A 12,778-nucleotide genomic window follows, 5' to 3' on the forward strand; every position below is an offset into this window, starting at 1 on the left:
ATACCTCAATATAAATCTATTTTATTCTAGTACCAGGAATTTGTTTCTTATTCTTCCAATGCCTCATTTATATTCAAGAATACCCTACTTTACAGTTTTTTTTTTCCTCCAATTTATACTCATTTCAAATGTGGCAATTACGATAGCCACCTTATTATGAGAATACATTATTAATTTCAAGAAAACCTCAGTTTACAGTTTTTTTTTCCTTGTTTCAAATTATTTTACCATGTTCAAAATAAATAAAAACGTAATTAGAGTTTAAAAGAAAAACATACGTAAAAAAACATAGAAAAATGTGATTCTATTGTAAAGAGAAAAAAAAAATCAAAAGAGGTACGAAATATTTTTTTATTTTCATGTGTTATTTTCATTTTTGTAATTAGTCTTAATATTTTTTTAAAAAAAACTTATATTTGTCTCTCGTTCAAGAGTCTTAATTTAGTCGAGCCGCTGCCTCTTGTTTGGATGAGAGTGAAATTTCTTTCGTAATAATGCGTGTGAGAAATCTCTTAAACAAATACATACGGGTATTACCTCAAAAAAAAAAATTACATATGATATTTACTATTTACTATTTATAGCATTCCACATAAAGATAAAGCCAGCTCAGCAGCTCTTTACAACTCAGCAACTGCCACGTACAGAACACATCTAGTACACAGAAACCTTCCCTTCCCAATCTACAACTTACAGAATCAAATCATTACGCGCGTCACTACAATTCCTACCAAATTCAAAGCCCAAAATAGATAGAAAGAAGAAAAAGAAGTTAAAAGAGTCTCGCGGTGACTGTTTCTTACTTATATATCAAACGATTTTTATCACCAAACCCTAATTTCCCAAATTCAGTCTGAACCTGGCAATTTCACTTCGAAGTATGTCAGCGATTTGTTTCTCCAAATTCACGCCGTCTTCGATTCCTTCCACGACCCCCGGATTTCTGACCCTGCATCCTTCTTTCCCGAGAAAGTTCGTTCATTTTCCGAGAAAGTTTCGCTCTTTAATCTGCTCGAACTCTTCGTCGTCTTCATCGTCGTCGGCGGAGGTCTCGAATCCGGACGAGGAGTGGCTGAAGAAGCTTCCGGAGAAGAATAAACCTCTATACTCCCACAGTCTTCCTTGTATCGAGGCTTGGCTGAGAAGTCTAGGATTTTACCAGAGCCACGAAGATAGAGCTGTTTGGCTCGTCGAGAAGCCCGATTGGCACGCTCGGCTCTCGCTCGATGTTACCGATTTGTACATAAGGTTTTAACATTCATGCGCTCTATTTTCCAATTTGTCAAGTTTCTGTAGTTAGGAATTCGAAGTTTGTCCTTTCGAAAGTTGAACAGATTGAATTGAGTTAGGATTAAGAGCGCTTAGTTTCTTTAGACTTACAAATTCAGCTAAATTTATTGTTTTTCACAAGTCTAATCAGAGTAGCAATAAAGTAGCACGTAGTTGAACTGACCAGAAACAATGGAGACTATAGCTTCAGTTTAATGACTAGAATTGAAGTATGTCTCATCACTCCCCCAATTTCTTGAAAATTTATAGAAGATTTTGTATAACACTTGTTGGCTTAAGGTTATGAAAAATGGAAAATGAAAAAGCTTGTAGTGTGTGTGAAGGTAAGTGGAGCTCAAGTTCTTGTTCCCCGACTATTCCTCTTCCATTTCATTCTACTGGTTTCGCGTTCTAAAAATTTGCACTTTGTGTTGCAGGTACGTAAAGACTGGACCGGGAAATCTCGAGAAGGATGTCGAAAGGAGATTCAGTTACGCACTAAGTAGAGACGACATTGAGAACGCAGTGCTCGGAGGGCCTTAATTGTATACACGGTCCCGATTTCACTACGATTTTCTCAACCAAATTTAGTTTTCATAGAAGTTAGTTGTGAATAAACAGCTTTCTCCGATTGTAACCATATAATACTCGTTATCAGTTCTATTCGATTTTCATTCCCCATGCATTCCCATATTTAAAACTGGGAGCCATTCTCTCACTACATTAGCATAATAGAGGATTCTGTTTATAGATGCTTCCTTCTAAATAAGGAATTGATCATATTCTAATAGATCGGAGAGTATCAACTGACTGGAAATTACTCTTCCCAGTCTTTCGCTCGTCATAAGAATGGTTTTTGTACAACTTCTTGTCTTCTCGTGCGAGATCAAGTAGGTCGATGAAGAAGCTGATTATATGGTCAATGTGATTCGGAAGACTGTGAGTGAGACCAGTATTCCTGGACCAGCTTCCCGAAAAGTGAGTCTTCTCTCTTCATCAACTCCATGGGCTCATCGTACTCAACTATTCGACCTGAAACAATAAAAGAAAAAGAAAATTGAAACATCTCGGATCGAATTTTTAAGTCTTGCTCAACGGTAATGAAGTACTTTGAGCAATAGGTATAGAGATAAACTTACCGTCGCTCATTGCAAGAACCATTGTGCAATCCATCACAGTTGGTATCCTGTGAGCGACAGTGATCACAGTACAGTCTGCAAACTCGGTTCTGATGGTTTTCTGCAGAATCGTATCGGTCGCGTTGTCAATTGAAGCCGTTGCTTCGTCAAGCACCAATACCCGGCTTCGCCTCAGAAGTGCTCGTCCCAGACAGAACAGTTGTCTCTGTCCCATGCTCCAATTCGATCCATCATCAACAACTGAACCACAGAAAATTAGTTACCAAGAAGAGATTGAGTTTAGTTTTTTTTTTTTTTTTTTTTTTTTCTTCTGGGAGTTACTACAATTCGTTAGATGTCAATGGCATTACCTAAAGAGTCCAAGCCACCTTCTTTCTCTTGGACAACTTCTCTGAGCTGACACTTTCCAAGCACCTTAAAAATAGTTGTAAAAACAAAATACAGAAGTAAGCATTCAAATAATCCTTGTTAAAATCAAGTACTAATCATAAAAGGGAAATTAATTACCTCCCATATTTTTTGGTCAGAGTGTTGAGATAATGGATCCAGATTGTATCTCACAGTCCCATTGAAAAGAGTGGGATCTTGAGGTATCACTCCGAATCTCGATCTGAGATCATGAAGTCCGATCGTCGAGATGTCGATCCCATCCACGATGATCTTCCCTCCGGTTGGCTCGACCAGACGAAACAAAGCCCCGATCAAAGTCGTCTTTCCACTTCCGGTCCGACCCACGATTCCGATCTTATGTCCTCCTTCAAACGTACAACTGATGCCCCGAAGAACAAGCGGTGCATTCTCTCTGTATCGTATCTGCGTATTATTTATCATAATATAGTCAGTGCAACAACTCTCATTTTTTAAATTATATATGTTTATTTTTATAGCTTTTTCTCACCTGCAAATCGCGTATCTCCACTTTCCCGACACTTGGCCAGTTGGGCGGGGGGCGATTTTCTTCAATCACTTCGGGCGCTTCGCTGGGAATGTACATGTATTGATTAAGCCTCTCTACTGAAATGATGTAATTGGCAATAGTGCATTGGTTCTGAATGGAAAACACCAGTGACATGTTCAGTGACAGCCCATAAGAAAGTGCCATCCCAATAAACCCTGCACAACCAAACCACAGAGTAGTTTTCGTTTAGTGTTGAAGCGTTTCACATTATAGTAAGGATGTAAATGAATGAAACAGTTGAAACGCTAACTAACCCGAGCTAAAGGTATCGGGAGGAAGAAGGACCATGCACAGCGCTGCGGAGGCAAGGACCGCCGCGCTGAGCGTTTCTAGCCGTTGGATCAACCATTCGTTCGCCGCGAAGTTGTGGAAAAACGGGCTTGCGTTCACATCAACGAGGTCAAGATTCTTCGCGAAGAACCGGTCTTCTTCCCCGAAGGCTCTGATCGTCACCGCTCCGGCCACTGACTCGGAGAGATGGTTTGCAACCAGGGATTTCGTGGTCCCGTTGATCCTCATCAGCTCTTTCGCAGTCGAAAAGTAATACCTCTGTCGATCCGAAAGTACAATTTTTTTGAGAACCAGAAACATAAAAGAGAAGAGTTTGTAGTTCAGAAACAATAAGGGCTTACCTGAAGCTTAAAGGCGATAAAAACCGTCGGTATCGAAACGAACAAGACTTGCCATGTGATCACAGCCAACACTCCAAGATTTGCCACGCAATTCATAGACGCTGCAACGGCAAACATCAGGCTGAATGGAACGTCGAGATCAACTATACTAAGATCAGCCGAAACCTGGATTTACACAGAGGAATCAATCACCAAACCAAATGTAGAGTCTGTCACTGACTTTGTCACAGATTCTTCTTACCCTGCTAAGTATTCTGCCCAAAGGCGTGGAATCGTAAAACGACATTGGCGCTCGAAAAAGGGAATTCAGGAGCTGCGAGAAGAGAGAGTTGGACGAAGAGACACACAGAACGACCACAATGATCGATCTGAAGAGCAAAAAGCAAGCCGAGACGACCCCGATGAGCAAATAAACGACGATCATCCTCAGCGTGGAAGTATTTGGATCATCGACACTGACGGCCATCCAAGTGTTCTGTAAAACTTGGCCAATGACGAATGTGAAATGAGCGAGCGCGGCCAAGGAGAAGTACACAAACCCCTTGCTCTGCCCTAGGTACTGCTTGTAGGGCCTGAGCCCGATATCGCCCGACTCTCTCTCTTCCTTCTTGATCAGCTGGTCAGCACTCGAGCCCTTGACCTTCTTCTCCGCAAAGCTCTTCCGAATCTCCTTGACGGGCACTTCTGCGACGTGTCTCTCGACGGAACCGACGCTCGCGAGCCTCTCTGAACCAGCAGTCTCTTTGTGCGCGTTCACGAGGTCTTGAAACTCCCGGCTCGAGGATAGAAGCTCGTTATACGAAGCTGATTGTACGATTTCTCCATCTGACATTAACTGTTTTCGAACACCATATAATGAGTGTACGTTAAGTTTGTGTGTTTAAATTGTTAAAGCAGTGAAGCCTGAAGACCTTATGCAGAACATATATTTGGAATTTTTCAATGACTTGCTTACCAAGACACGGTCAAAAGCTGGAAGGAAATCAACTTGGTGAGTGACTAGCAGGACCGTCTTCTCCGAAAGCGCTTCCATAACATATTCCTGTGAGATGCGAGGAAAATTAAAAAAAAAAAAAAAAAAAACTTCCCATTAAAACTAAAAAGAAAGTAGGAAAAAAAAATGACACAACGGTCTCAAAGAGAGAGTGAATTTTGGTTATACATTGAACAAGCTTGTAGCGGTGTGAGCGTCGACAGCGCTGAAAGGATCGTCGAGAAGATAAATGTCGGCGTTCTGGTACAGCGCTCGGGCCAGTTGGATCCGCTGTTTTTGGCCGCCGCTGAGGTTCACGCCTCTCTCTCCGATCTCGGTCTGGTCTCCATGAGGAAGAAGCTCCAAGTCCTTCACCAGCGAACACCTCTCGAGCGTGTCTCGGTATCTCTCTCCGTCCATCGCCGACCCAAACAAGATGTTGTCACGGATCGTTCCCGTCTGAATCCACGCCGTCTGCGAAACATACGCCGTCCTTCCATACACTCGAATCTAAAAAATTGACAAACCATTAGTTACCTTAGGACCCAAGTCACTGGTCTAGGGGGGGAAAAATAAGAATTATAATGAACAGATAATTACATGTCCTTGAACACATGGAACTTCGCCGAGAATCGCGGCGATCATGGTCGATTTCCCCGACCCGACTTCACCGCACACGGCTACTTTCTCCCCCGGGCCCACCACCAAATCGATCCCTCTCAGAGTGGCTTTCTTGGACGACGGGCCGTTCTCGTCCCACGAGAAATCCGCGGACTCAATCGAGACAGAGACCGCGCCGCCGCCTCCACCGCCGCTCTCGTCCCCCGAGGCGGTCCTCTCGGCGAGCTCGGGGGCGTCGAGGAACTTGGAGATCCGCGCGAAAGCCACCTTGGCCTGAATCACGACGGCGATCACGTCCGGGATCATCCTGATCGGGTCCTGAACGAGCCGGAGCGTCGCGACGAACGTGAAGACGTTGTCGGCCCGGAGCGGGATCCCGAGAAGGTAACAAGCCCCGAAAGTGGCGGCGGAGACGAGGATCGGCGACGACCAGAAGAGGAACGCGTTGTAAGCCTTCCTGAGCTGGACCGCGGAGAGCCACTTCTCCTCGACCCGCCTGAGGCCCGCTATGGCCGCCCTGAAGTGCGCCTCCCAGGCGTAGAGCTTCAGGACCCTCATGCTGACCAACGCCTCGGAGGTGGCTCTGAGCCTCTCGTCCTGGGCCGCCATGAGCCGCGACTGGAATCGGTGCTGGAGCTTCGCGAGCGGCGCGTTGCAGAGCACCGTGAGCACGATCGCGGCCAGGGCCGCCAATGTGGCGGGCCCCACCGCCCGGAAGAGGATCGCAAGGGCTATCGCCAGCTGGAGCGTCGTGGTCCAGGTCTGGTGGAACCAGAACGGGAATTCTCCGATCCGGTACGCGTCCACGGTCGCGTAGCTCATGATCTCTCCCGCGGAGTGGCTGAGCCGAGCCGCGTTCGACAGCCTCAGCTGCTTCTTGTAGATCATGGCCGTGAGGAGCGAGCGGACTCTGAGCCCGACGAGGCGGCTCCTGAAGTACCATTGCCTCTGAGAGAGCGACTCGAGGTTCTTGGCCACGAAGAGAGTCAGAGCCAATGCGTAGCCTTCGTGCTCGAAGCTGGCTTTGCCCTCGGCGACTAAGATGAAGGCGTTTAGTAGGAGAGGCCCGGCCGAGAGAGTGAGGACTTTGAGGAGAGCGAAGAGCCCCGAGACGATGATCTCGTTCCAGTGGCACGACACGATGATCCACAGCATCGACGGGTTCTTGTTGTTCTTCTTCTTTCTTTGATTCTCGGATTGTTCGAGGAAGGTCTTGTAGAGGCTCTCGGCGCGGTCGGATTCTCTCAGGCGAGGTATGTCTTCCTGGTCGAGGCTCTTCTCTCGCCCGAGCTTCATCAGCGGGTTCATCCACCAGAACGAGAGCTTTCCGATCGGACCGGCGACGGAGAACGGAGTCGTTGGATCTCCGTTCAACGGAGCGTAATGGCCGTTACTGTTGTCTTCTTTTTCTTCGGCCTTTTCGTCGGCGATTTTGTGAGAGCATACGAGGAGCAAGACTCCGCCGGGGAGAGAGAGGAAGTTCAGAGCCGCCGTGACTGTGATTTCTCCGGCGAACAGAGAGACGGCGGAGACGAATACGGCGAACAGCATCGAGAGTACGGAGAGTGCCTTAGCCGGAGCTCCGGCGAGCTTTCCGGTTCTGACGCTGAGCGACAATCCGACGAGCGACCAGGCGAAACCCTGGGCGAGCCTGGAAGACCATCGGTTCAGAGGCAGAGCCGTGTGGTTTCTTCTCAGAGACTCTTCCAACTCCCACGCGCCGAGAAACACGTGGCCGAATCCGATACAGCCGTTCGTAGCCGCCGAGACGATCTGCACCGTCGTTAGGGCTTGGAGACGCTTCGAATCCGACGGCGGAGATTTTCGGAGCGTTGTGAATAGCAACGCGACTAAGAGGACGACGCTGAAACATATCGTCAGAGCTTCGTCTGCGCTGTAACCAGATTCTCCGATCATCGTGATTATCGAGCTTTTTTTTTTCAGCTGAATCAAAACATGTAAGCAAAAACAAAAAAGTAAAAAAAATTATGCATAATATATATTGAGAGGAAATTTATGAGAGGTTGAGTTTACCTGAATTGGCCTAAAAAGAGGAGGCCAAATAGGAGGTATTTAGGCCACATGGCAAATTCAGTTTTTAAATAAAAGACCGACAAATCATGATTCATTCATATGCGTCTTTGTGAGTGTGTATTGCTTAGTGTCGTTTTCAAAAGAAATCAAATATTGTCAGTAAAGAGATATTGAGAACATAGTTTTGGAGTGTTTCAAACCAAACAGTCTCTTCTTTGTGGCGCTTGACACAGCGAAGTTGAATACGCCTGCTTTACGTAAAAGTTGGCTAAATTATTGAAGGGAAAACTTGGATATATCGGTTTTTTTTTTAATGGAAAAACGATAAACAGTGAAATAAAATTTAAATGAAATTATAAAATAGTATAGAAATTAGTAAAAACATTAAAACAAAAGAAGGTTTTTACTGTTTAAAAATTTATATCTGCCGGTAGTTTACAAGATTAAATTTTGGTTTTGGTACTTATCGAATAAGTTTTGAAAAATTGATGGATCAGCTACGTTCTTCAACATTAAATATAAAAAGAAAAATAAGGAAAACCAAAAACTAATATATAGTAAGAATACACGACAACATATTTAAGTCCGTCAGGATGTACCGCAACAACTAAATCTGAACAAAACTCCGTAAAATAATGACCACGCATAGATAATGATATAAGAAAGAGTTGGCAGAGAGACGAACTAGTCAAATTTTGTACATAGTAGTTTTCCAATAATATAATGCCATAAAAAACTACTTAAAAATAAAAAAAAATAATAATAAAAACCATCAACGAACCTAGAATTTATAGTAAACTCAAAGTCTCTGCCATCTGATCTTCTTACAATACCGATCGCCCGAATTTAAAATTGCAATAAGATTTATTTAATTTCTTTCAATCTTGCCTCGTCAATGTAATATTGTGAAGTTCTAAATCGGGAATGTTGTTCGAGTGCGGTGTAGAAAGGAAAGAGGGTTGAAACTTGCAACAATGAAACTTATATGTGCCGTACAATAATGACTTTAGTGCAAGGTGACGAGTGAGTAAGATAAATCAGTATCGTCATAAATTCAAAAATATGTTTGAAGAAAGTTTTCAACAGAATAGGTTGGATTGGATTGTTTATATATATTTCGTCATGGCTCACGTACGTTCGTTTTGCATTTATCGTCTCACGTGACGGGGAGATCCAAATTGACTAATCATATGTATTTAATTACTTTCTGAAATGTATATTTTCTAATCTCCTAAAAGTTTGTGCAATTCCCTTCAAAACTGCGTTACAAATTTAACATCTATCCGTTTACATCTTTATTTAGACTTAGTTATATTGTGAAAAGTTTAATTGAATTAAATATAATATTTTAAATTTTAATTTTTAATTTTTAATTTTGAGGATACTGAAATGTTGTAGTTCGGAGTTGGCTATACTCTTAAATAAAATTATACTTGGACAAACGTTGAAAGAAGATAAATTAATTAGGCTATACATACTTAATCCACCTTTAAATTAAAAGTATGTTTTATATTATTTTTAATCATCTAAAATATATATATATATATATATATATATATATATATTATTTATAGCCCTATTTGACTCGATATGTGTGTTTGTTCTTATGAAAGTACTATGAAGTTCTATCTTAAAAACTAATTGATAATGAGAGTAATAATTTATGACTTTTATAAACTTTGTTAGTTCTATCTTTATTCACCTATGAGATTCTTAACAATTCAACTTCAGTTTGTGTGATTATGATACTATTTATCATAAGAATGAGTTTTATAATTAACTGTAGTATATATTGATATTAGAAAATAGATACAACACTTGTCTCGATCAACGATCACACGTATATGCTAAACAGACTTGGTATTATAACGAATGTGAAGGCCGAACTATTTTTTATATTAGACGAATCTTAATATGAGAAGTACAAATTAAAGGAAAGTTCACTATAAATGTGAAAAAGAGTGTGTCGTGCGAATCAGTCTCTAGCTTTTCTTGTTGGGGGGTTTTGTGCTTTTTACAGGCCGGGTCATGTTTGGACGTGGGTTGATTAGTTCCCATGCCCGAAACGGTTATTAGATAATTGTTCAAATCGTGTGATAAAACTGTTTTGATAACTGTTCGTGAATTATTAGAACAGTTATTGGTACTTACGTGATCATTGTAAGTATTATATTAGTTTTTATTATATCGAGTGCTTCTTCGATATTTTTGATTCTGCTTATCGATATTCGAAACTCAATTTATGTTGCTGATCGAACCCCAGATATTCAAACCTCGAACAAATTTTATTCAGTGTTTTGTGGCTGTTCGATGTTGTGATAAATTCCCATCATAAGAAGTAATTATGTGGAACGTGGATTTTCATTTATACTTTACTTTTCACATTTGCAAAAGATACATTACATAATTACAGAATCCTTTATTATGGTAGCTGTACTAATTATATAAACACAAACTTTTAGACAATTCGTAAATCGAATCTACCTTTGTATGACCACTTTCCTAAACGTACTGTCAATATTGAATCATTGCATGCATGTGTGTGTATCTAAGATAATTATTTGAATATGTACACTTTTGAGTGTCATATATTAGTTCATTAGCCCAGCCAATCTAAATATGCATGCGTGTCACTCTTTTTGACCCAAGACTTAACAAAATCTAAGCTATCAATTAGTAGCATTATTCATATCATACATCCAGATCTATTAAATTTAAGAATGTCTTCTTTAGGCCAAATTAAATAGCCTAAGTGTATGTGTGACGTCCGTATAGTATTGGGGTTATTCTCTCCATTATATTATTATATATCATTAAAAGTCACCTTGCAGATTACGTGCCATTTGGTGGATCGAAGAGTGATGTGATTCACTGTATATTATTTTAGCGGTATAGTTGTAATATGTTTGTCGTTCAGTTTCATAAAAATAAATGCACGTTACGCATGAAGACAAAAAAAAAAAATCGTGGTATATAATACGTCACGATTGTAGTAAATATATATGTTGGAATTGTGTATACGATATAATGATAATAGTCGTAGTATTATAAGTGCTACTGTGGTCCATCACAAGTTATGTTTACAGTGCTCATAAATCATTACCACTCGCATATTCCCTGTTTTATAAGCATGCTAGCGAAAGAAGACAGGTGCACTGAGTTTTTTTTTTTTTTTTTTTTTTTTTTTGCGAAATAGAAATTTACACACAAACAAACGTTCTCAAAAATGATTTTTTTTTCTTTCTTCACAATATTTCGGGTTATGCCAAAATAATACCAAGTCACCCTTTACGTATATACTATGTCATTATTTATCAAGAAGTCTCACATCGACTAGTGATGTATCTTTATGCTTCTTATAAATGTCATGAGTTACTCCTCCTATTGTCAATTGATTTTAAGATGGAACTTCATGATACTTTAACATGTTATCAGAGCTAAACTCATTCTCGATGTTGGGCCACCCGTTTCTACAAACTTCACGCACCAGTTGTTCAATCCTGAGCGTGAGGAGGGTGTATCAGGAAGTCCCACTTGACTGGTGATGTATTTTTGTGCTCCTTATAAAGGTCACGAGTTATTCCTCCTATTGCTAATTGGTTTTAAGATGGAACTCCAGGATACTTTAACAAGTGAGAAAAGTCTAGATGTATAGTGGTGAAGATATAGTATAAGCAGACCTGTACATCGAATTGTCTTTTTTAAAACTCAGATAAACCCGCTTATGATATGTGAGCTAAACCAACCCGAACCACAAAAAATCGGGTTGGTTTGGATTGGTTTGTTAGGGGCAGTACGAGTCGACTTGTTCGGATTTGTTGTGAACTATTAAGATAAATAAATGTAGAAAAACAAATGCATACCAAAAATTCTAAAGAAAAAACCACAAAAATTATAAAGTCACCATAATCTAAAATAAATCAATAGTTTTTTCTCGGTATTATGAAAAATTAAGAGCTGATGCAAAAAAAATAAAAAAGAACTCAAATCTTCTTGCATTTTCTCCTTGTCAAAGTTCATAACCACGAACACCTACAAAATAAATAATTGAGCATGAGAATTAATTTTAATTTTCATAGTAAGATCATAAATCATATACATTTTCTTTTTACCTCGTTAAATGATAGAAGGTATTTGTTGTTTAAAAATAAGATCCAGAGCCAGAACCGAAAAAAGAGCACGACTCTCCTTATTCGAAATTAAGAGACCTTACTATTATCTCTGCAATTACAAAAGTACATAAAAATAATATTTATAATCAACTTCTTGAGCAATTTTTTGGGGTTTTTGATTCCTAATGTAAAAACAACAGTATTAATTTCCAAACTAAATCAATAAAGAAAACCATATTTGAGAAAACTCCATTGTGATATGCAATGTGATATGTATCAAATTATATTGACTCTTGTGATATGTAAGAAGTACGATATTTATGTGCCACGATTACAATAATTTATAAGAGAAAACAAAATATAAATTTTTTTAGCTGTTATTTGTTTGCTGGCAACAGAGAAAATGACAAAATAAATAAATGTGTACTTAGATAATTTCTACTTTCTTCTTATCTCTCTCTTTTTAATTAATAAAAATATTTTCATACATATAACATAATTATTTGATCAAGAATTTAAAATTACGATGAAGATCTAATTTAAAAATTTATAAATGAGCTTTTGATCTTATTATTTTTTGCTTCTTATTTTATGTTCATCGTCTCTTGATTGGTCGTCTTTTTCCCGTTCCTCGTCTCTTGATCGAACGTCTTTTTATCGTTTCTCATTTTGAGATCTCTCGTTCTTTCTTTTTTCTATAACTCGTTCGGAGAGGGCGTGTCTTCTTCTTCCTATATCGGGAGTTGATGATCTAATTCATGGCTTCTTAGCATTTCCATAAACACAAAGATAAATTGAAAAAGCGCGTCACAAAATAGCAAAATATAAAAAGGTTTTCGGACTTTCAATATATATCTATTTGATTATAAAACCGAGTGAATAGTATTTTTTGCATTTCTTTGATTTATAACATCACTCAGTGCGTCATGGGATTTCGCTACCACCCAAAAAAAAAAAATTCGTGTTGCGTTATTATCTATGTCCAAAAATGGTATCCATGACTAAAACTGTTGCCTTTTAAGTCTTTGTGTTTTATTTAT

The 12,778-nt window shown here is 39.8% G+C and overlaps 2 protein-coding genes across 2 annotated transcripts; one reads left to right on the plus strand and one right to left on the minus strand.

Annotated features, from left to right (window-relative positions):
* The first annotated feature begins 691 nt into the window (after positions 1 to 691).
* LOC149380258 (tRNA dimethylallyltransferase) lies at positions 692 to 1,952 on the plus strand. The gene is made up of 2 exons (XM_089604485.1): positions 692 to 1,248; positions 1,707 to 1,952. Exons 1-2 carry the CDS (start codon positions 881 to 883, stop codon positions 1,810 to 1,812), a joined length of 474 nt encoding a protein of 157 aa, XP_089460611.1. The 5' UTR covers positions 692 to 880; the 3' UTR covers positions 1,813 to 1,952.
* ABCC10 (multidrug resistance-associated protein 14) lies at positions 1,901 to 7,764 on the minus strand. The gene is made up of 12 exons (XM_089604484.1): positions 7,627 to 7,764; positions 5,572 to 7,536; positions 5,161 to 5,481; positions 4,954 to 5,040; positions 4,240 to 4,833; positions 3,999 to 4,163; positions 3,621 to 3,915; positions 3,307 to 3,521; positions 2,916 to 3,221; positions 2,759 to 2,822; positions 2,409 to 2,648; positions 1,901 to 2,301 (listed from the first exon to the last, which is right to left on the minus strand). Exons 2-12 carry the CDS (start codon positions 7,507 to 7,509, stop codon positions 2,189 to 2,191), a joined length of 4,338 nt encoding a protein of 1,445 aa, XP_089460610.1. The 5' UTR covers positions 7,510 to 7,536; positions 7,627 to 7,764; the 3' UTR covers positions 1,901 to 2,188.
* Between the last annotated feature and the right edge of the window lie 5,014 nt (positions 7,765 to 12,778).

This window comes from Urtica dioica, chromosome 12 (genome assembly GCF_054948205.1).
Source record: "Urtica dioica subsp. dioica isolate 48M chromosome 12, U.dioica_male_clone48M_v1_H2, whole genome shotgun sequence".
Classification (NCBI taxonomy): Eukaryota; Viridiplantae; Streptophyta; class Magnoliopsida; order Rosales; family Urticaceae; genus Urtica; species Urtica dioica.